The 23,309-nt window shown below is 39.2% G+C and overlaps 1 protein-coding gene across 2 annotated transcripts in view; it reads right to left on the minus strand.

Moving 5' to 3' along the window:
- The window catches only part of plod2 (procollagen-lysine, 2-oxoglutarate 5-dioxygenase 2), a 56,850-nt gene extending 38,543 nt beyond the window's left edge, over positions 1 to 18,307 (minus strand). For both annotated transcript variants that reach the window (XM_041813989.1, XM_041813988.1), the window contains exon 1: positions 17,865 to 18,307. In XM_041813989.1, coding sequence (XP_041669923.1) covers positions 17,865 to 17,967 — 103 coding nt within the window. In that variant the 5' untranslated portion in view covers positions 17,968 to 18,307. The remainder of the gene's footprint in view (positions 1 to 17,864) is intronic.
- Positions 18,308 to 23,309: the final 5,002 nt, after the last annotated feature.

The following is a 23,309-nucleotide window of genomic DNA, read 5'->3' on the forward strand; positions in this document are numbered from 1 at the left end:
CCATTAACATGTGACAGGCTAGCTGCTTTTCTCCCTTATTAGGTCATGATTCTGCATTAACCAACCTCAAGGCTCAAATAAACCTTGTTGTTCACTGGTTTGATTGGAAAGACCCCCTATTTATGGAAAGTGATCAGTGGAGGTGGGCACCTCAACTCAGTCATGGGCTGTGGTTCCAAACTCCACAACTATCTACATCAGCATAAGCCTAGAGCTCAACTACCATACCGGAAGACTGGAGGACTGTAAACTCCACAGGTACTAAAAAAGCTATGCAGCTGCTTGTTGTGGTCTTTACTCAACACCATGGAAATTGTCATGCATAATGACAGTTTAAATCTTTTTTCCCCAAATGAGACCCTAAAAACTAGCTGTGTTTTGGAATACCCATGCTACTTATATTCCAAATGCTACCGCAAATATTTAGATTAAGAAACTTATTTGCAACTAGAGCCTCCTGAGAGTCATACATAGCTTTGTAGACCAAAAAGTGCCACAAATAGCTCTGTAACTAATCAATGTGCAAGGTCAACCACAGCTTTGCTGTCTCAAATATTCTCCTTGGGGAATTTTTGGCAACATTTAGAGACCTCCATGAATCTGTTTCATAGCACTGTCACTCCAGTTAGGACATATGAGTTTAATTTTATTGATGATCTTTATTTTTGTGTACACATAAGATTTGAACTGATCACCAGTAGCTTTGCTTGTATTGAAGCAATTATAGCCACTGGTACGCTGCATGTTACAATCCTTGATCCCAATTATCTCCTCGGTTGCTTTGCCCTGACCTTTTGTAACCACACGTTTCCCCCTGGTTGTAAATATCCAGGCCACATAAGTGCATCCTAACAAGCAAGCTCCCAGTTAAGTACAGCCTGTAGATGAAACCACCTTTCATTTAAGAAAGATGAGACAGACACTTTTATTTTCTACATTAAAACTTTGTGCTCAAACACTTCAGAGTGGTTTTTTTCATATCTTCACTGTATAATTCCTGGTGGAAGAGACATATCTAAGAAGTCAGTGTCTGCATGCAGTACAGGGCTGGAAACACTGGCTAGATATTTTGGTATTGAATCCAGATACAATAAGAAGAGCCTTGGGGAGATTGAAGAAAATCTTTCAGTTCTTTCCAAGCCCTGGCTGTTCTACTTCATGCTGAGTGTAAGTTAGGCAGGGTGTTGTCAAAAAGCCACTTTATGTTCAGAATTTTGGTTCTCTCAACAGCTGATTATCACTGTCTTTTGTAGTTGGTCACCACAATAAATTTTGTTCAAATTCATGTTAAACTGTGAATCATAAGAGTCAGAAGAGGCAGTCCTGTATTCCAAGTATTGATGTAATAATCCCATACTGAAGGACCATTGAAAGTAGTTTACCTGAAGAGAGCTAATGGAGCTCAGTAAGGAGGACTGTTTCTTCAACCGTCCCACACCCCAGCTGGCTCCATTCAGGTTATCAGTGTCTAGTACTGATCCTCACAGGTCTTCTACTCATATCCTCTTTCCTCCTCGAAGCCACCGCATCGGTTTCCTGCTCCTGCTCCTCAGAAGTCTACTCCTCAACTGATCCTCCATCCCTTATCAGCATCACTGCCAGTGTCTAGACTCCATAGGGGGGTATCCATTTCTACTGTTTGCCTCACCCCTTTCAGCATGATGAAGTCATCGCAACGGAGTCCAATTGCAAAATAAGTGAAACTTTATATGCAACAAAGGAAAGGAGAAAACTTAGTTAAACTTGGATTTTTATTTTGGAACACTCTAAATATATCTGGGCTTTTCTTTTCCAAAGGTTTATTTGATGCCTTTCATCTAGGGTTAGGTATTGTTTGGGTTTTGCTGATATGAATGCTAATGTGCTAGAGCGAATGACGGCAGGAGAGTAAAAATTGTCTCAGTTTAGTGAATGATTCAGAAGAATATGTTTAAAAGATCCCAATAGCACATGGGATAAGAAAAGGAAATGGGGAAAAAACTTCTTCATTTCAGAGGCTCAAGCAAAATTCATATGCTAGCACTGCATCAGAGACAAACAATAAAGTACATGCATCAGCCAATGTGGGACAGAAAACCCATTGAATCTAACAATGAAGGCTAACATAAGCGTTGTAACCATATTCAAATTAAAACATTTAATATATTTATCTTAAACTGAATGATTAAAATACCTATACGTCAACTTGGCCGCACTGTATTTAGTCCACATGGAGTTGCTGTAGTCAGCAATGTTTGTGACATCATCCGAAGGAGCAGGGCCCCAGACAGATCTGACTGTCCATGTCTGGTATCTATGCCAAATTTTGATATTCATCCCTACTTGTATCAGGTAATATTCCTCATTTACAGATAAAATTTCATTAAGTTCAGCTTCAAGGTCAGTCACTGATCCCACACTCTTTAATCTGAGTGCCTTCAGTTTGGTCTATCAACCACATTCATGATATTACCCTTTACCTTGTACGCTGATGACACCCTTGTGACAGTGTCACCAAAAAAGTATATTAAAATGAGTTTATGTGCTAACATATGGTAATGAAGGTAATTAGAGAAACCAGCAGGTTTTCTCTGTTGCTTTAAAAAGAAAATATTCCCTGTATATTTAAGTGTGTGGTAAGTGGGTGCCTGCTGTCATTCTTTATATTGATGTATGTCGCTAACTTGAAAAAGGTTAAGTGTTACACCCTTTTCTGTTTACATTTGATTATCTGCCTGTAATTAAATACACATTAATAGGTTATATCTTTGCTTAAAAAACTGGGAATTACCCTTGCCTTCGATTATAACAAGGAATCTGTGCATCAAGTTGATCAGGCCATTAAATATTGCCAATCTCGCTAGTCTACACCGTAAGTCAGTTATATACAGTTTATTTTTACATCTTAAGCTGTCTAGAAGCCTCTTGCCACTAGCCAGGTCTTAAGACATTGTTTGGCGGTAGCCCGTGATAATTGGCTTTCTCTCCTTGCTCTACTGCCTGCAATAACCCATTGCAAGTCACGTTAATCTGTTTGTTTCCCGCAATTATACAGTTTGCTTTGTCAACCAATTTCCCCCCTTTTTTGCCACTTGTAATCTATTTTTACTGCTTTAAGCCCACTATGGACACTTCTTTTTGCCACTTTCATCCTGTTGTTGCCAAATTTTCACCAGTCTTGCCTATTTCATCCTGCTTCTTGCAAATGTTTGCTCTTTTTGCCGTTTTTTCACCCACTTTTCACTCATTTAAGCTGCCTTTTGCAATTAAATAGCACTTTTTGACCATTTTTGCCACCTTTAACTTATTTTAATTGCCACTTTTCACCAATTAGATTGTGGCTCTTGCAAATGTATATTTTGTAGTAATTTTTGTAGAAAAAACTTTCACAGCCTCGACATTCAGGTAGTTCAGATACTACAGAAAAATTTGCAATGCACAAACATTTCACATTCAGTTAGTTCATTATCCATATGTCTTGTCTCAATTTCCATAGTTTATATCATAATCATTTTAAATCTTAATTAAACAGTCCACATGCACAAAGAGGCCCACACAACACTGTTGTCACAGTTGAACTTTATTCAAGTTTTTTCAAATGCACATTGACTAATGTGAACCCCAAATGCTTACAGATGACATGTGACCATCAAATGATGGTCACCAGCCTTGTGACTTAGTGGCCAGGGTCCGTTCATGACTCCCAGATCTTCAGGGAGTCTGCACTGTCACATAAACTTGAGCAGGGTATGACAACTGTACATTTAATATTTTAATCATGTTCATAAACTGTATTTTGTGGTACTAATCAAGGTGAGGAATTAATATTACAACACAAAATTGGGTGAGGAAGCTCTGCCCCAAACATCTGTGCCATAATAAAGTCAACCTGAGTGATCAGAGTGCTGTCCGTTTATATTGTCCAATGAATTAATATTGTATAATCTGACGAATTTATGCATTAACAGAGTCTGCAATTTTCTGCCAGCATTCCTTCCTGGCTTTTGCTGCGACGACAGTGTTGCTTCTGGCCTGGATGATTGATTTAAATTCCTCATATTTTTGAAGAACGATTGTCTGTTCCTCCACTGAGAAATATGCTGCTCTGCGGGGGTTCTCCATGTTTGCGATTGGTCAGACACTGCAAACACCACCCCTTTTATGTGAACGTGCACTGATCCAGATTGGAAAAGCCTGGGTCCACTTATCGAGTTGATAACCAGCTTCGTCGTACAGCTGATCTGGATTGGGAATGTCTTGATAAGTCAATCCAGCTAACAGAGAGATATCCCGGCCTTGTTAAAAATAAACTTTTCTGAATTCAAATTCAAATTCAAAAAAACTTTATTTGTCCCCGGGGGGCATTTAAAGGCACATAGAGCAGCAAGCAACAACAATATAGAAATTCAGTCAACCACTGCACATAGACAATAAGGCTAATGTTCAAAGTGCTAAAATACTATATATAGAAAGTAGCACTACTACCAAACAATAAAATAGGGGAAGAAATAAGGGAAGAGAGAGAGAGAGAGAGAGAGAGAGAGAGAGAGAGAGGGAGAGAGAAAGAGGGAGAGAGAGAGAGAGAAGGAGAGAAAGAGAGAGAGAAAGGCGAGGAAGAGAGAGAGAGAAAGGGAGAGGGAGAGAGAGAGACAGGAAGAGAGGGAGATATAAAATAGTAATTGCTGAAGTATTAAAATACTAAAAATTTTCTGAGTACTGGAGACCAGCATCATGGGTGCAAATTGGCATAACGTATAGTGCATTACCGATAGCAAGTGCAAATAAGCATGAGGTAGATTTACATGTGCAAAAGGCATTCAAACATAAAAAGCAGTAAGAAATGCTTTATGTTTTTTTTTTTAATTGAGGAGCAGCACAGCTTTGGGCATAAAAGTGGCCTTTCTCCTCTGAGTTCTGCAGGCGGGGCAATGAAGCCAGCGGCCTGATGGCAGCCATTCAAACTTTGGAAACAGAGCATTATCTTGCCTGGGGGATAGACTGAATTTAAATTTCCTTTTAACAAACAAGGGAGATAGTCACTAGGAACATCCCTTGTTTTAACTTTGCTTTTAGCCCTAAAACATCGACATCAACCTGAGCTGAAATACAGTGATTGCTCGGTCACTTTTGTTCCAATGAAAATATCTCACCTCTCTCTAAACGTATTTGGGTGTTTTCCACTACAACCTTGTGTCTGTCAGTAGAGATAGCTTACTACACATAGTTTCAGTGCTCAAATTAGTCCCCAAGGAGAGAAAAGAACAAGATTCTTTAACTCACTGGAGAGAGCTGAAGAAGCAGAATAACAAAACCTTCCAATTCAAGTATAATATTATCACAGCCATCTAGTCCTGTATTATATTTTGTTTTTGTAAGAAAAAAAAAGAATAATCAAAACTAGTAATAAAGTTTAGCTCAGAGGAAGAACACTAAAAAAGGAAAGGTTTTAGACAGCCATAACTTTGTAGGATAAGTGTCTAGTCTGAGTAAACAAGAAACACCCTCCTGTCATTCCTGTACGGACAGCCAACAGGAGCAGAGGAATGCTGCTGCTACAGTACTGCTGTGATTCTCTCCAAGAAAGGCATGGGCGCCAAGTCGTCTTTCCCCCCCTCTCCCTGTCTCTCTTTATACCACATGGGGCTCAGCTGTCTAGGTAAACTTTCACACTCCAATGAGCAAAAGTTCTGACTCACCAGCAGCGGCTAAGCCTAAGTAAGCATTTCTCGTAGAACGGAAAGAGGCATCATGGGAATGTGTCCCGGCCTTGAACATAAGGATAACACCATCTTTCCTCTTTGACGAGACAGTCCTGGCCAGTCAAACCACTGCTCTAGTTTGCCCACCAAATCTTCTTAAAAGGTTTCATCCAAAGGACACTGCAAGTAGAACAGGAAAAAAACAAACCAGGCCTTTTCATGTGTTTGACTATGTCTGCCTGAAATTTTAATGTAGACATAAACTGTCATGAAGACATCAGTGCCAGGCTTATCATGCAGGTTTATACGCAACAGAAAGCCCATTTAAGTGACTTTTCAAGGGTTGCCAAAAAATGTTAATTTGATATACTTTGGCCACTGATGGGGACATTTGGAGACTTGTTATCAAATTCCCAAGTAAATGAAAGGCAAACCAACACAAACAGGAAAAATGAATAGCCTGGGGGCCTGCTGCAAAACCAGAGACAGATCCACAAAGCATACTGTGACAGTGGTTGTTTCTGACTGTTTGGTCTCTATCCTCACATTTCCTCTCTTTCTCTACAGCTTTCCGATCAAGAAGGCAAAATAAACCTCAGATTTTTTTTCATTGTTGATATATTTGGGACAAACCATCTTGCCACTTAAAACACAGTCTTATCACTTTTGACCAGGTGGGCCATCCTCCACCCATTTTACCACTTCTTACCCATTTTGCTGGTTTCCAACTATCTTTGCCTTTTTTCCCCACCATTTTTGCCACTATTTTACCTCTTCAATCCCTTTTTTTCCACTTTCATCCCATTTTTGCCACTTTTCAACCCTTTTAACCACTCTTGACCAACCATGTTAATCGTATCCACTTTCTAACTAAATTCTAATGCTTTGTGCCCAATTTTGTCACTTCTTTTGTGCACTTTTACCCATTTTTGCTGCTTCCTGCCCAATTTTGCCACTTAAATGCCACTTTTCTCCCATTTTTGCCACTTTTCTTTTCCCCTTTATCCTGTTTTGGCACTATTTTGCTGCTTTTTGCCCATTTTGCCACTGTCTGTTTTTATCACTTTCTACCCATATTTGCTGCTTTCTGACCACTTCATTTAGCCATTTTTAGAGGGCTATAGAAGAAGGCTATATTGTTCCTTTGTTAAGATTGGTTATTATTCAGGTTACATATAAAATGTTTTATCACAGCTTAATTTTACAATGGACCATGATTTTGCCTCCATGGGCCCCAAATTTGGCTTGGCCCCTGAAAGCTCTCCCCTTCATCCCTCTTTATTAGCAGCCTTGGAAGTGGGTATACTCTTAATTTATCACCCAAATTTTTGAAAAGGCCCATCCTGCAAAGCTACACCCCATATTCTATTAACAAAAACATGTAATAATATCTTGCATATGTAGTTTGGCCTTTAGCATTTTCATTTAACTTCCACTGCCTCAGGAGGTAAGAATTATTTTGAAAACAGCAAAGAGCAGGTTTTACATCACCACTGGACCACTACAGGACATTTTGAGACATCTTTTCCATCCTAGGAAAAGTGATTTAGAAGTGGGTATACTCGAGACTGAAAAATAAATGGGTATTCTCCATATACCTGCGTATACCTGGCACTATACCAGTGGTTGCACGCCTGTGAACTTAGGCTGTAGTCCTCATAGCAGGCAGTCAGGTTTCAGTCACGACCCGTGGACCTTATCCACATTGTTTCCCACTCTCCCATCTCTTTTTCTTTCAATAAAAGCATAAAAAAGCTCAACATTAATCTTTCATAAAGGTAACTTTACAGAAAAAATATTCTTATTCAAATAGTGTTACTGTTGGGACATTCACTCCCAGCAGGAATAGAGAGGGTGTTAATCTGACCCTCAGTGCAAACATATGCTCTCTTAAATCATTGTAAAATATGACTTGGCAAATGCTATCAGCAGCAGTACAAGTTCAAAAAGGCACAGCAACAGTCTTAAATCTCAAATAAATGATGTTTTGACTACTTGGAGGCAGCAGCAATAGTTCTAGAAAACCCTGTGGTTTGTCATCTTAAAAAAAAAGGCATACAGTCACTATAAAGCTTAACAGCTGTTGGAGAACCGAAGATTTGGATGATAACTTATTTTGCTTTATTCTTTAGGGTATCTCCTGAAATGCAATCCTAGGAATCTTAATAACAGTGTAATTGAGAAAGGATTGTGCTGTATTTTTAGATAAAAGCCCCACCATCACAGATGGCATATTGCAGGTTGGGATGTCAAATTCATCCAGTGTTGCCCTTCGATGGTGGCAGTCTTCATAAAAACATGTCTGACTTATGAGAGTTGGTGGTATAAAAACAGGCCCGCCAGTTTTTGAAGGCAAGAAAAGTTGTCATTATTTCTAAGCTCATGTGACATGTTTTTAGCTGGTTATAGAGAAGTCTGAAATGAATACTGATGCTTCATCAACAACAAAAGCAAACCATAAATGTACTGATTGTAAAAATCAGGACCAATGCCTGTACCAATTTTAAAATAGAAATTTAGTGAAGGGCTGATGTCAATGCTGATGTTTTTGCATTACTTATTTTGGTGTAACATTACCACTATGACATCATTTTCTCTTATGATTGAAAACCAAACCCATCAGTGTTTCACCAATAGGTCACATCTCCTTAGCAATAATACATCTCTTCTCTAAATCAGCTGTTAGATGTACTAGGTATCAGTATGAGACTGATATGAAACATCAGTTCAACATTAGGAGTCTAATTTATGGTAGTGTGAGTGGTGTCTGATAAAGGCTCTACAGATAAACAGAGAGAGAAAATTCCACTGCTTCGTGCCTCCATTGATACACTGGTTGTAGTCTGATGTCTCGTTAAATTTCAAATGAAAGTACAAGCTGTCTGAAACTGATGTAGTTCAAGCAGGACAGCTGCTCTCTTTATGTTATCCCCCCTTTTGTCTTGTTATGAGGCCGATCATAACAACAGAGATTGTCCTATGAAGTCAAACGTTGTCCTAAGCCTTCATTCATTTGCATGGTGTTGAAATCATGTCATCCATAATGTTGACATCATATTGTTATGAAACAGATGATTTAGACCCCTGATAAACATCTGTCGCTGCTACTACTACTGGTTTGTGCCCACATTATTTGCAAATGGCGATGTTTGTCGAAAGGGACAACACTGCCCTATGCTGAAGTTAAACCCATGCAACAGTGCATCCCCAATTTTAATATAAACAACTGAAACCACAGGTAGGCTGTAAGTGGCAGATGAGGTGGTTAACAGCTTACAGCCGGAACAAACTTTAAAAATGTTCACAGCAAAGGTTCTCAATGGGTGATGCATTTGATTCAAAAATCAGCACAAACAAAATGGTACTAACAGTAGCTTTAAGAATGGTTTTCTGTTTATTCTTGGACACAGTTCCTCAAATTCTAATATTGGATAAGTGTGAGGGAAGGAGATACATAGCCCTTCTGAGCCTCAAATAATCCATCCTAATAAGAATGTTCAAAGAAGAAATATATTCACCAAGTGCTTAAACACACCTGTTCACCCACTACATGGGACTGAATGACAACAAGCATATTAATAAACACAAAAGTGAGCCAGACTTGTCTTTTGCAAGACTTTTTGTGAACTTTTCACACATTTCACCACTATGCACTCAGTTCTCAGCCTTCACCTCAACACATAAGCGAGCAAATGAACCTATTTCTACCTTTAAAGGTTTCCCAGCATTAGTCTCTCAATGTAACTAAAAGCAGTTTTGGCTCCAAGGTAGCACTTTTGATATTTAATAGCCAGCAGTCCCAGACATTCCTTCATCTAAAAATACCATTGTTGCTACCTAGGTAAGCACACCATATGCTTGTAATTAGTTTTAATTTAAAGGATAAAACCCAAGGGTCCAGCTGGGCTCACAGGTCAGCTAGTCGGACATCATTTTATCTGTCAATAGTGAGAATGGAGTTGTTGTCTTGTGATTTCTCAGAATCCCCATAATATATAAAACACACTATTTCCATAACCCCAGAAGTCTTGTAGGGCACCCGCAGAAAAAAAGACTGTTTTCAATTACACATGTCAAACCACAAGCACTTCAGCCGGAGGATGTGGAATGATGTCACCAGCATTGTGCCAGGAAACAATTTAGTCTCGTCACACGTCATTATTAATCCAGAACAGCTTATTTGTTTTGTCTTAGAAAAACACCTAAAAATGAAGAAGAAAGTCACTAACTTTATCTGGTTTGTGTCAAGAGTTTACATGTCAGCAATAAATGATTACAGTAAAAGAACATTTCCTCTTTTGGCTGCAGTCGAGGGTCTCTGTAGAGCTTTAAATCCTCCATTGTTAACAGGATCGCACACAGAGTACATTCCACTATAATGAACCTAAACATTTTGTTTGGATAGTGTTTTTCATTGAGAGCAATGCATAATTTTGTAATGATAATAATCTGCAAAAGAAACTTTAGTCAAGCATTTTAATGGACAATGAAAGCTGATAAAACACCAGCGATCTTTTCTCTACATGGAAAATGCATTTAAAAAGCAAAGGAAGCTAAGTTCATGGTCTGGCAATGGCTGATTTTTTGAGGACAAGGATTCACGTTTATTAAACTTTAAGATTCTGAATTGATCTAAAATGCCTTTTTTAAACTTTATTTTGCCCTAAGTAAACGGTCATCAGCAGCCACCCTCTGTTAACACTCTCCTCCCTCCTTTGTCAACAGATGTAGCAGGGGGTGTATTGGTCCTGCGTAGACAAACACACCACTAACATCGACTAGTTTTGCATCAGTAACATATGTCTGTATCTGACACTAAAGTATTACCTGTACTGTCTATGGAGCATGAAGACGTTCAGCCTGTCCAGTTTTTCATCAAAAGTGTAATAGTGCACTGTGGATTCTACAATCTTCTCGATAAGAGGAAGCGTGGCCCTGCATATTTGAAAAGTCCACAGCGTTGGAGTATTTCAGTAACAATTCAACAGCCCGAGCTAACACCATATACCACCATCCAGAGTTGAATTAAGTGAGGAAACAGGTGACAGATGCAGACCAATGCACACAGCATCACTTTAGATCTGCTGGCCAATACTGAATAAAAATCAATAAATCTAATAATTATGTAAATTTTGACATTTGAAAGTTGCCAATAAATACTCACATAACTGACTTAAACCCTCATAATTCATTCATGTTCGCGTATTTTCTCAGTTAAGCATATATGAACATTATCTTCTCCCAATTTTACTCAGCTGATAAAATGCTAAGAATAATAAAGCTGCTTTATCCTGAACACATTTTATTATGCTTTTTTTAATGACAAATACTAAATCCCATCTCCTTGGTTCACACCAGACTGGAGCAGATCCTAAAATATAGACCCCTGGGGTGCAGACGGTCAGTGTTTAGGGTGCACCCCTTACACAAGGGCTACCATGGTTGGTGTCCAACCTGTGGCTCCTCCTCACACTCTTATCATTGTTTCTTGCTCTATGCCTCTCCTAATCAAAAGCATAAAAAGCCCAAAGATTAATAAAGAAGGAAAAGAAATAGGTATCCCTTAGTAACAGGCAAGTGTTACAAATCTAGAATCTATTATTTGCGAATAGGGGGCCTGAAAATTTATTTTGACTTGTATTGGCAGAGATGAAAGTAATATAAAAGCTTTTAAAAATTCATACAAACCAGAGGTCAGAAGTCAAAGTCAAAACTCAGACTCTGTACAGTGTGGCTAACATTAGCAGCTAGCTCTGCCAGCCGTCGTTCTTCTTCGCAGATTAATATCATGCTTTGATATGTGGCATTTTCTCTTTAGCTACGTACCACTTTATTTCCATTTAATACTTTAGAAACTGTCAAGCTGTTCCGACTACATGCTAACTGCTAAGCCTTCAGATTTACGTCTGCTGAAGTGCCGAGGGAGAGCTCAGACAGGAAGGAGGGGCTTTTAACTGAAGCTAAAGCGGCCTCTGGTAGCAGGAGGTTCATTACAGTTTAAAAGAACATTAGACTGGAATTTCACACCTGTGTTTTTAAAATGTGATAGGTGATTTGTTTAACCAACTCCCGCCAGCTTATTTGGTAAAGGAATTCAGCCATTTAACCACAGTATCCTTATGTGTCATCATAAAAGAGCCTCACATTTAGATTTCCTGATGAGATAATGGAATATTGAGTGAGACATCAAAACATGGGTAATGTTGTTCGAGCGTTTTTTTACATGCAACTTTTAAATACTGTAGAAGGGGCAAAGTGCAATCCTTTGTTAAAATGAGAATAGAGCTCCCTGGCAACTCCACCGCGCAGGTATTGTGTAATTCTGTAAGAAACACTGAAATGTATCACTCAAACTGGGTATTTTCTACCAAAAACATAATCAGTTTTCTGAGCCTGCTGTTAATCATCCTATCAAACACCTACCAGATGGCTGCAACAGGCATAAAAAATCAATGTAGAATGAATAAATTTTCTGACTGATATGGTTGTTTGCTATATCCGCTTAGGCAACAATTTCAGCCTGTTTCATAACCTGATCAAACTCCCAATGGAAGCTTCAAGGCAATGACCTTAAAGTGTTTCATCAAAATAAACAGCTGTGTTGTTTCTCTTTTGTCTGGGTGTGGGATAGTGGAAAGTCTCAGTGGCAGGATTTCCAATAAAAAGCTAAAACTTGGTTTTGTACAAAATAGTAGCTGGCCAATGAGAAATCAGCTGTATGGTACAGCCAGCTTCACTGTCTGCTGTTGTTATCTTTTTGGTATTTAACAGATAATACCTCAGACACATGGGAAAAAAGACAAAATGGAAAGGCAGACAACATCGTGCATATTTGGCTGCAAAGAAGGCACGTAACCAACCTTGTGGTGATATAGTGACAATGTCTAAGACATGATTACAGGCTTGGCCTGCCAGAAGGGTTTGTTAGTTTGTTAGACTGGAATTACAGGCATGGAGAGCACCATTATCCAGTATATAAGGCATGGACAAGTATAGGTGGAGTCTCCTTTTCTTCTCCATAAAGTCGACCCTGCTGACACGTCTGCGAGGAGAGGTAATCTATCTGATGGGACGGAGGAGCAGATCAGGTCATACTGAGTGATGCTATTAGTCCACACACACCTGCCAAGAATATGTTCAAGTAACCGTCAAAAACACAGAGATGGTTTCCAAGTGTATAATTTCATCATCTGTCTTTAGATTATTTCCGATGCTGACTTAAAGCTGAGGCTTTAAGCCATCCAAGCTTTTAGGGTTTTCAGATGTTGCCATCTTTTTTGTTTAAACGTCTTGAATTACTGAATATTGGGTTTAAAAACACAGAAAACATATTGTTTTCACTACTGAGACTTCTACCTTACACCCATTTGGATAGAAGAATTATAAAATGACTTCCAGCACAAAAACGATCATATATGTGAAATCTTCTCTGTGGGACGTCCTGTTCACACAGTCAGAAAGAAAGTGAAAGGCTCCTTTCAGGTAGCTGGACAGTGGGGGTCTACGCCACCCAGTTTTTTTTTTGTAACTTTCCAAAACCAACAGCCACGTCTTCTGTTCACAGTGACCTGCCAGGTGCCCGTAGGTGAGAAATGGGCAGAGCACTGCATTCCTTGCCTCTTTCACTTTGCCTTTCAGGGCTCAGTCGACCCATTTGAACCAGAATTGTAACTGATGGAGAGGTGCCGTGCTCTTAGAGAGAAGCTGAAGTAGCAGAATCTGTGATAAATCTGAGCTGCAGGTGTTAGTTAAAAAGTATTCTAATGTATTTTTATTTAAATTGATTTTATCCATTTTTAATTGTATTTTAAGAGAACATGTCTATCTGTCACATTTACAACCAGCATCTTGCCCCAACTAAACTGCAGTCAGCCACTCTCTCCAGAATTGCTATTCTTAAGGTGCTGTGTAACACGTCATCTGACCTCATTCTAAAGGAGAAAACACATGTTTACCAAGCTGGCACAGACACAACGTAGGTTTACCAAGTAATTAAAGTTGTTAAAGCTCTTTGCTGCACTTTTCACCACAACACCCGGCACATACGTTGTCTCAAAGAGTGGGATGACAAAAAGTGTCTGACTGAGAACTTTGGGGGAACACTGACTCATCCAGCTGATATTACACACAATCAACACATCATTGAGTGGGTGTTAAGCTTTATTGTTTCTAACAATGCGGCTCTCATGGGCCCCTTGACTGATGGACGTAAGTGTTAAAAGACAGGCCCTCATTTAGTAAAAGAAAAGGAGGCAGGATGGAAAAACATCTGTACTTTGTAAGGCATTCCTCTAATATAATCGTAATTGACTAATGCATCAAGTTTTGAGTCAGGGGTTATTTTTTTTGGCTTAATGATCAAAGAAAAACACTATTCACATACGCACAAACCTCATAAAAATTTCGCAAGTTTTCAGGCTGAGCTGCATGTGTGGAGACAAACATCCAAATTTTTTACCAAGACTTTTCATCCCAGTCTTTTTGTGTATTTTACACGCGAAGCTTGGGCGAGCTGAAGCATAAAAGGCAGCAGAAAATTCACTGGTGAGTGTCTGGGGGGATGAATTTAATCTCATGCGACCAGCACAGACCAGACTGTATAGTTACACACTACAACAATCTCTGTCTACACAATAGTTTGATAAAGGGCTGCCAGCATTAAAAAAATGCATTTACTGTTTTTATGCACATTAACTACATTGTTTATTGTTCCTTTCAGCCCACGTTGGTTATGCAACTCTAACATCTCCCTGCAGCCACAGGGATGTAAAATAAGCCCACTACTGCTCCTTCACATCTCACTACTCTTTTAAAACTCACAGACAGGTCAGTGGACAAGTCAAAAGTCACCTGGACCCTGTATTATCAAACAGCTACCTTTATATGGTCCCCTTATTTCCTTTGCAGTCCATAAAAAGTTCCTTTTTCTGAAGTTTGGTTCATGGTATCATCCTTCATCTACCCAAAGTACCTTATTTACTTTCAAAATGAAAAAAAAAAGGTCTGTACCCAAACAGGTAGTTAATCACGATTAACCATAGAATTTCTGAGATTAATAAGAACTAGAAAAGTACTCGGAGAGTGCAGACCTCCAACATTAGCCCTGTCCCCCAATAGTGAAGAATCCTTCAAAAAATTCCTGGATCCGTCCCCATGTGCCTCCCACCATGGCATTCGCCGATTACTCCCTTCCCGATGGGGTGGAAACACGGTGAGGCAAAGCACCGGAAGTCATGGCAGAAGTATTCCTCAATACTCCCAGCATTGTGATTATTCTTTCTCTCTGTTATGCTCCAACTCGTCTCCTCGACCGGGCGTGCATCTTTCAAACTCTATAAACTTCAAAACTTTGAGTAGAAACACACCCAAAATTGCTGCTAGGATTGAAGTTACTCATGTCCGCCTTCTCCTGGAGAAAAGTGGTAATAGCACAGACCTCTGCCATTAGCCCTATCTCCCAATAGTAAAGAATCCATTAAAAAATTCCTGGATCCAGAGTGATCCGGATCAGTCCCAAAGTCTAATCAGTTCTTCCTTATGCCATTTCTGACATTTCCTGAAAATTTCATCAAAATCTGTCCACAATTTTTTGAGTTTTGTTGCTAACAAACAAACTAACAAACTGTCACTCTTTGCAGTTCCACTGCATATGATCCAGTCCGTCACCCGCGTGTCCCAGAGGAGCCACTCTGGTTTACTTTGGTGGAGACAGGCGCCAGGTTTATTTCTGGTGCTGGCCACTGCTGAACCGCAGCAGATTGATTAAAAAAAAAACATCCATTCAACTTCAGAATACAACGTAATGCACTGACACCTGATTGTAAATCATCACTATATCAACATCACATCCCATCCTGTGGCACAAGCTACAGGTCATCATTGGGAGGTCAGTGAGTCACAGAGCTACTACAGTGCCACTGATAAAGAAAAATGAACTGATGATGACATGAAACCCTACATCCTCTGTAGAAAAAAATCATTCAAATGTACTTAACCATGTCGGAAGAAAAAAATACTGTGGAATCATGTTGAAATGAAATAAATCAACCGTAGAAAGGCAACACAGTCTATTGTTCACATACTACACCTGCCTAATCTCGTAGTTTTCCCTTGATTCTGTTATCTCAGGACTTGAGCTGCTCAGCGCTGTAAGTACTGTGCAGCTGCAACGCAATGCAGGTGGCATATATAGAAACTGGAGGTCATGCTACATTTTTTAGAAATTTACATGAGGGCATATGTGAAAAACGGCTAAAAATACAGACCAATATTTCACCCATGAGGTAAACTGCAAGATCACTCCATTAATGCTAGGGTTCCCAAACTTTCCAGCCCATGAGCCCCAAAACCAGGGACTAGGTACCCCACCAACCCTGGAGGTGGTTAAAGTATGCATTGTTGCACAAAGCATCATGTACAGATTTAACCTGAACATAATATTTACATTTAAGCACAAATCTCAATAATGTGGATTTTACTTAAAATGAAGTCTTCTAAGGATTTGTTTTACAATCATTGATAAGATATACCAATTTTACCCATTTAACTTATCTTAAATTGGTACAATTGTTAGTAAAATCAACTATATAAACTAAACTATATTTATCAACTAAATTGTCAATAAATTAATGGTTAACATTATTAAAAAACTGAACAGTTTGAAGCTTTCTTTGTAATTGTATTTCACTTCCTGACAAGTTTTTTATTTCCTACTGTTCGTTGGACATTAAAACAGTCTTAAGCAGTCACTTGCGTAGCCTCAGGAATTTCCTTTGACCTTTGCTCAGTTTTATTTAATTCTGTTGACTCAAAAACAATTGCTTTATTAGAAAATAATTGGAAGGTTCAGTTTAAATTCAGATAACCATATTTTGCAGCGCTTTGTAATAATGTTTGGAATTGAGACTGTATTGTGGTTATTACACAGTCTTAAAAGTAAAGAAAGGTTTATTTTTGCAACCTGTAATTTATCTAATTGTTTATCATTAAACTTGTTTGATTATTTTTGTATTTTATTTCCAGATTCCTTTCAGGATTGGTTTACTAGTTTTAGCGTGTGCATCCCAACAGCTGACCCAATCCTTGCTCCTGCTCTAATCCCTCCCAGGTGTTCTGAAAAGGCTTTTATAAGCAAACATTTTAACCCATGTAAACGAACTGTGGCTACTGTGTTGGTCCACACCACAGGACAAAACAGGCCTGTGGAGGCTGAAGGAGGCTGTTGTTCCCTGATAGCAGACTGCCTCACCCAGGCTAAATGCATCATTAGAAAAGTACATTTCCAGACTTAACGTAAACCCACGGAACTCATGACACCAACACGGGTGAAAAAACACTCACACATGTCTCCACTTACGTTGTTGTCTGCAGGTTTTTACAAGATGCCCCGCGAGCGTGAAAAGAGCTGTGTTTAACTGAAATGATTGCAGGGCAATTTAGAGCAATTTACCCACAGCAACATGCTAACAGGGTATAGGATTCAAACAACTCAATAAAACTGGGGGAGTGGGTGTGCTACTTTAAGGAGCACAGATCCCACTGTATATATCACATAGGCTGCCTCCACAGCTGAGCATCCAACAGGTTGTACTTGGCTGTGCTCCACGCGCCTTCAATTATAAACAGGTTTACAACTGCGCCTCTGTTTCTCGAGCACATAATTGCTTGTTTGCCATTAAAATAAAATGATAATGGATTTCCTACACATTGTAATTCACGGTTCTATTATGTCATATATGTATGCGAGCGACTGCGCAGTGAAGTCAGGGAGAGTAGGCATCAAAGGGTCGCCGACAATTGGTTAGTTATTCCTCGATATTTTACAGCCTGACATGCGTGTATAAAAGCGGGAGTAGCGCCCAAGCTAACAACATTTAACAAAAAGCACATTGTGAGAAACCGCAGACACTTTTTTGTGTGTCAAGCACTGTCATGTAATATAAGAGTTTAACATATGTAGCGTGTGACAGGGAGCCACAGGCAGCTTCTCCTGTCTGTTAACATCATGTAGCCGGTAAATTACACCCACGAGGACAGATAGTTACCTTTCCTACGATTATGACTGTTTAGCAAACGGCTAAACGACTCATTAATATGCGACAACAACGTGATATGTCGCATATTAAGCAATACAGTAGGGGTAATGAGTTCAGAGCGACCCCATGATAGACGAAAAGTTTTGCTTACCTTTGGGAATAGGCGCAGGAGTCTGAGGTGTATCAGTATAGGAGAGAGGAGAAGCAAACTTCATCCAGTATAAAAACACAAAACACAACTTGAGGTACTCCATTGCTGTTTCAGTGCGTATTCCCGGACAGACAGCGGGTGACCGACTGGACTAATACCTCCCAGCCAGAAAGCAATGGGCAGCCCCGGAGGGTCTTTAGGTTCGTTCTCGCGATAAAATAATAATCAAGAGCGAGAAAAATCCCCCAAAATTTATGACGTTTTCTAGACGAGCAGCTTTGGACGCAACTCCAGGGAAGGAATAAAAAAAAGTAGTGAAATTCAGAGAAATTAAAGAGCAGCAGGCGTGGTTCCTTTAATTATTACTACAGACACTTGCAGTAAAGTTACAGACACGGAGGAGGAGAAGATAACGGTGTTCAACTCTGACACAGGCACGTCCTGCGCGAAAGTGTCAGCAAGTACAGCTGTATTTGAATGACCCCCTCCCCTCTTCAACCCCCACGACTGTCAAATATCCCTCCTCTGGTTCCCTCCCCCCTGAGCACCCAGCAGTCTGCACTGCATCCCCACCTTACTCAGAAGAGACTTTCCATTATGCCATGAAGTAGTGGTACAAACTTTACAGCAACACATTTCACTAGAGAATCACATTTATGGTGAGTTAATACTCTTAGGCTGTAGAATTTTAATTCAAAATACTTTTTTGATGGATATTTTTAGGTAAAGTTCGCCTTTTTAACTAAAAACAATCCTTTAAAGTCCTCGAATCCTTCTTTAAATATGCCACTGAAGTTGGGTTGTAAATATTTTGTAAATAGCTTAATATTTTTATAATAATAAAAATAACAATGATAATGTGTTGAATACAAAAATTAACAACAGGAATAACATAATATGCTATTTGCTGTCCTCGTTGATTAAAACTGCGAATACATTTCAGAAGTTATTTAAAATTAAGTTCTGAAATGTTTAGCTGCAAATAAACTTTATTTTTATTATAATGTATGATTTAGATTATTGATGCAACAAAGTACAGGCAGTAATATTATCATTCAGTTCCAAGGCTGTTACAAAAGTCCTATACCGTGTTAAATTCTAGATGAAACATATTTTATAACACTCACAACAACCCGAATCCTGAAAATTTGGGACACTTTGTAAAAAGTAAAAAAGTAAAAAAAAAAAAAAAAAAAAAAAAAAAACATTATGATGTGATGATATGCAAAAAAAAAAAAGAAAGGAGGAACTCCATGTATCAATTTTAAGGGAATTTTTTAAATCAAATGTACATTTTTAGTTTGTTTCCAAGAAAATGGTGCAGAACAGCTGGGGCAGATTTGGTGTTTTGCCAATTATCACACTCAGTTTTAATTTGTACTTTCCTCAATGTCTTAACTTTCTAGGTATTTCATGGGTAACTGCTTCGATAAAACAAATGCCAATTCAAGAGTTCACTGGGGTCAAGGGAAGAAATTCACAGAAGGCTTTGCCAACTATTGTTATCTATGTAATCTGGCCCAAAAATACAAATAATATAGTTATTTTCTCCATTTCAGAGTTCACATTGGTATCATTTGTAAAAACAAATAAAAAATTTAAAAAAAATTAAATTATTTAATCCAAACAGCCTAGATAATTAAATCACTTCATGTCCAAAAATATATAAATAAATAAGAATTAAAAAAAAAAAAAACTTGGCAGCTAAGCTGTGCTCTACCTCTAATAGCCAGCGGTCATATGATATACAGAATGATTAAATTTTGTAAAAATAAATAAATAAATAAATGAATAAAAAAATTATAATCATAAAATAATAATAATCTAAATTTTAAAAATCCATTCATTATTAATGCACTGATTATGATGCAAACAAGGTCTTCAATTAGGTTATTCATTTTTTTTATAACTGCATTGATCCCATAATCTAGTTTATTTTAGGTTTGTTGTATGACAGGCCACTTCATTATGAACATCAGGCCAATTGTAGTCATGAAAAAAAGTTATAAAAATAAAGTTTATAAAATTAAGCTTTAAAATCAGCTCTAGGATGGTGTGGGCGTGTCAGTTGAATGAGCTGAAGCCACGCCCACTCACAGGGATTAAGATCCTCTCAAATGTGAAAAAATGCTTCTGATCAGAGCACAGCTGCCTGGGCAGAGAGGCAGAAGTTGGGGATTAAATTTACTGTTTTCTGGAACAGATCTCTCCATTATGATACTTTTGATGGCCTGTGGGCCAGTGTGGCTGAAAGATTTGGGAAATTTGTCTCATAATAAACAAAAAGACAGCATGTAGCTGGCTGTTAACTTTCAGTGAGAGCAGTGACATCAGCTAACAACAAACTGTACTGAGATGAACTGCTTGGTGGTTTTATATCATCGTAGTGTTACGGGGGGTGGGGCATTTCTCCATCAAGACTGGTGAAGTCATGGGCTCACATATTTATCCTGCGCAAATCAAACCAAGCCAGGAAAGAGAGAAACAACTCTCTAACGTCACACATAGGTCTCAGTGTGTTCAGATGTTCATAGAATCCTTATTCCAACATATCTAGTGTGTTAAGACACAAAGTTTGGATTTCACTCTACTGGGACTTTAAGGAGGAGCTGGGGTGGAGGAGGGTTGCCAAAGACAGCTTGCAGAAGGGCTAGCAGAGTGTAGCCAGGCTAGAGCAGTTTGAATATGGCAGCATAAGTGCAATTAGCCAGTGGTGGGTGTAGTGAGAATCAGCTGGCTGTGATGAGGGCTTGCATGAGATCTGCTGATCTGTATTACAGGGCAGCACTTGACTACCTGAAATAATGGTATATGCTCAATTGTTACACGCAAATTGGTGGAATTTTAAAATGCAACAAATATAGGTTAAATTATGATTAACACAGAAATTCTGAGAATAACCATGACTAGAATTATTCTAATTGTTTGACAGCCCTACCATCTGCTGTTATATTTTATCATCAACCTGCTCAAATCACTACAGTCATGTCTTCTTTATTCTTCACCTTTTTGCCCTCTTCTTTTTAGTTCAATGACTTTTTTGGACAAGCACAGATTTTCACAGGAGAAAATAATGCTTATCAGTGCAACAAGAGTGAGTGCTTGACGCCCCCCTCTCACACACTCACTGATTCAGCCGTTAGGATGTCAGAGAAGAGTTTACCGTAGACAGAGATAGCCTCTTTAAATTATTATTCCCCTTCTGACCAAAGCCCAAAACATTTGGTAAACTGTGATGATAATGTAAAGAAGAGCAGCAGAGCAGCAAATAAATCACAGATGCAGGGGGGAGTTTCTGCCAGTTGCTCTCCCAGCTAATCACTCCAGCTGTAGCATGTCATGTCCTCACCTTACCATTGACAATATATTAAAAAGTTGACTGATGCCGCAGATGTTCTCACTGCTCCTGCTCCTCTTCAGCACTGTTCATTCACACACGAGGGAGCAATAAGGAGGAAAACAGACGCCAGGCATCAAATCCAGCTTCCATTTAATGTCCGATTGAATCTGTGTCTCAGAGAAGCTTGGCTGACCTTGAAACCATTTTTTTGTCTCATTTGTGTCCCTCACTCTTTATTAGACGTTACAGACTTGCCCCCAAGCAAAAAAAAAAATCCCGTCTAGCTAAGACTTTGCATGGAAGTTGCTTCGACTGCCAGCGCCCACATTGTTTTTCTTAATGACATCACCGGGTTTTGAGGGATTTCGAAAGCAGAGGGGGTAGAAGCCGCACTTTTTACTTTTTATACTGGATAAATCACTTCGTTCCAGTGAGGCCCTGATAAAGCCCAAAAATGTAGATCCATGCCAAAAAGCTGAGCGTATAATACTTGTCTTGGACTTCAGCCATTCTTTTTACTTTAGTTCAGCATGCAACAGATAGGAAGACTCTGGGCAGACACATTTATGGAAATTAGAGTGTCATGAGGAAATTATCACTTCGAATCTTGTTGTCTCTTAAACAGAAGCTTGTTCAACCAAACATCATCACCCACCCTACCATGAAACTCGGACAAACCAAGTAAAAACGACACAGCTTTAACCCAGATTTGCAAAGGCATTAAAACAAGACTTAAGGCACGTATAATTTAACAACCGGGTGACAAATATCGTACAGGGATTTTGGCCCTGTGGGTTGGTACGGGAAACCTCTCCGCAGCTGGAAAATATAAGTGTTTGTGGTGGAGAACCTCATGCAGCATTTTGGCAATGTGTGAAAGGCAATGCGCGATGTGTTGCTTTAATTCACTGGCAAGTCAGAACACCCACCAAACATTTGGAAAAGCCCAGAGATGGACGTCTGGATTTGATTACACTCTGACAAAATGTCCAGGAGTTATATGAGCTGCTTAATATTCCCTTTGGAAGACTGTACTTGAAAATGTTTGACACTGTAAAGCCCAAAAGAAACAAGAGGTTATCTTTCTGAGTTAGTCATTTACATGCACAGTTAAATCAGGCCATGGTTAATGACCAATTAATTGGACTAATGCGTCTAATTTCTATGTCTTAGAAAACAAGCACCAGTGGAGAATTGATTTATTGACAGAAAGATGTCCAACTCTGCAATGGTAGCTAGCAATTTGCCTCTTTCAGTGCGTTACAGTTGGACCTTTTCCTGGTTTACTAATGGTCACATACCAAATAATCAAGACGCAAGAAGATGGGGGCATAGTTCATGAAAAGCTCATTTTTGGACCCATTATCACATAACAAAGATGCTAACTTTGATAGCAGTTAATCAATTAACTATCTTAACAATTACCTGAAGGTGTCTGGACCAGCCCACAGGGTCCTGGGCACCCAGTATACGTTGAGCTGGATCAGGCCCAGGAAAGCGTGCCAGGTGCCAGTGAAAGCACAGCGGCCATTCCCATCCCCACTCTCCTGAACACAATAGCTTTAGACACGCCGTCTTGCCAATGATACACAAAAATGCACCAAAGAGAAGTCGAAACAAAGAAGTCCAGCCAGCGCCTCTAGCCATCAGTCAACTTCCAGGCCTCACAAGAGTATAATAAGATCGGGACAACCAAGGACTGAAAGACTCAAAATTTCATCTGCATACTCAGACACTAGAAATGCCACACTGGTGTCTAAACTGGTCGGGAGAAGAGCAAAAACATATTCCCTGCCAAGACAAGCTTCCAATGTCGTTCTCTGCTGCTCTTTAAATAAAGAAATTCTGTCCAGATCTGATTAAAAAGCTGAAACTACATCCAAGCTTATAGCTTCACTGGCAGCAGTCACTACAACTGGCATGTAATACAATTAAACCCTGTCCATAACTACACTCATGCTGAAGCAGGTCAGAAGAAGAATAAACACATCTTTTCCACCATGAAAAGCTTTCTGTGCATTTTGTTGGGCTTGTTTAAATAAAGGAAAGTGGCCCAGTTGGGATAAAACTGCCATCATGGCTGCATCTAAGCTAATGGCTCCACC

Source organism: Cheilinus undulatus, linkage group 19 (assembly GCF_018320785.1).
Source record: "Cheilinus undulatus linkage group 19, ASM1832078v1, whole genome shotgun sequence".
NCBI classification, from domain to species: Eukaryota; Metazoa; Chordata; class Actinopteri; order Labriformes; family Labridae; genus Cheilinus; species Cheilinus undulatus.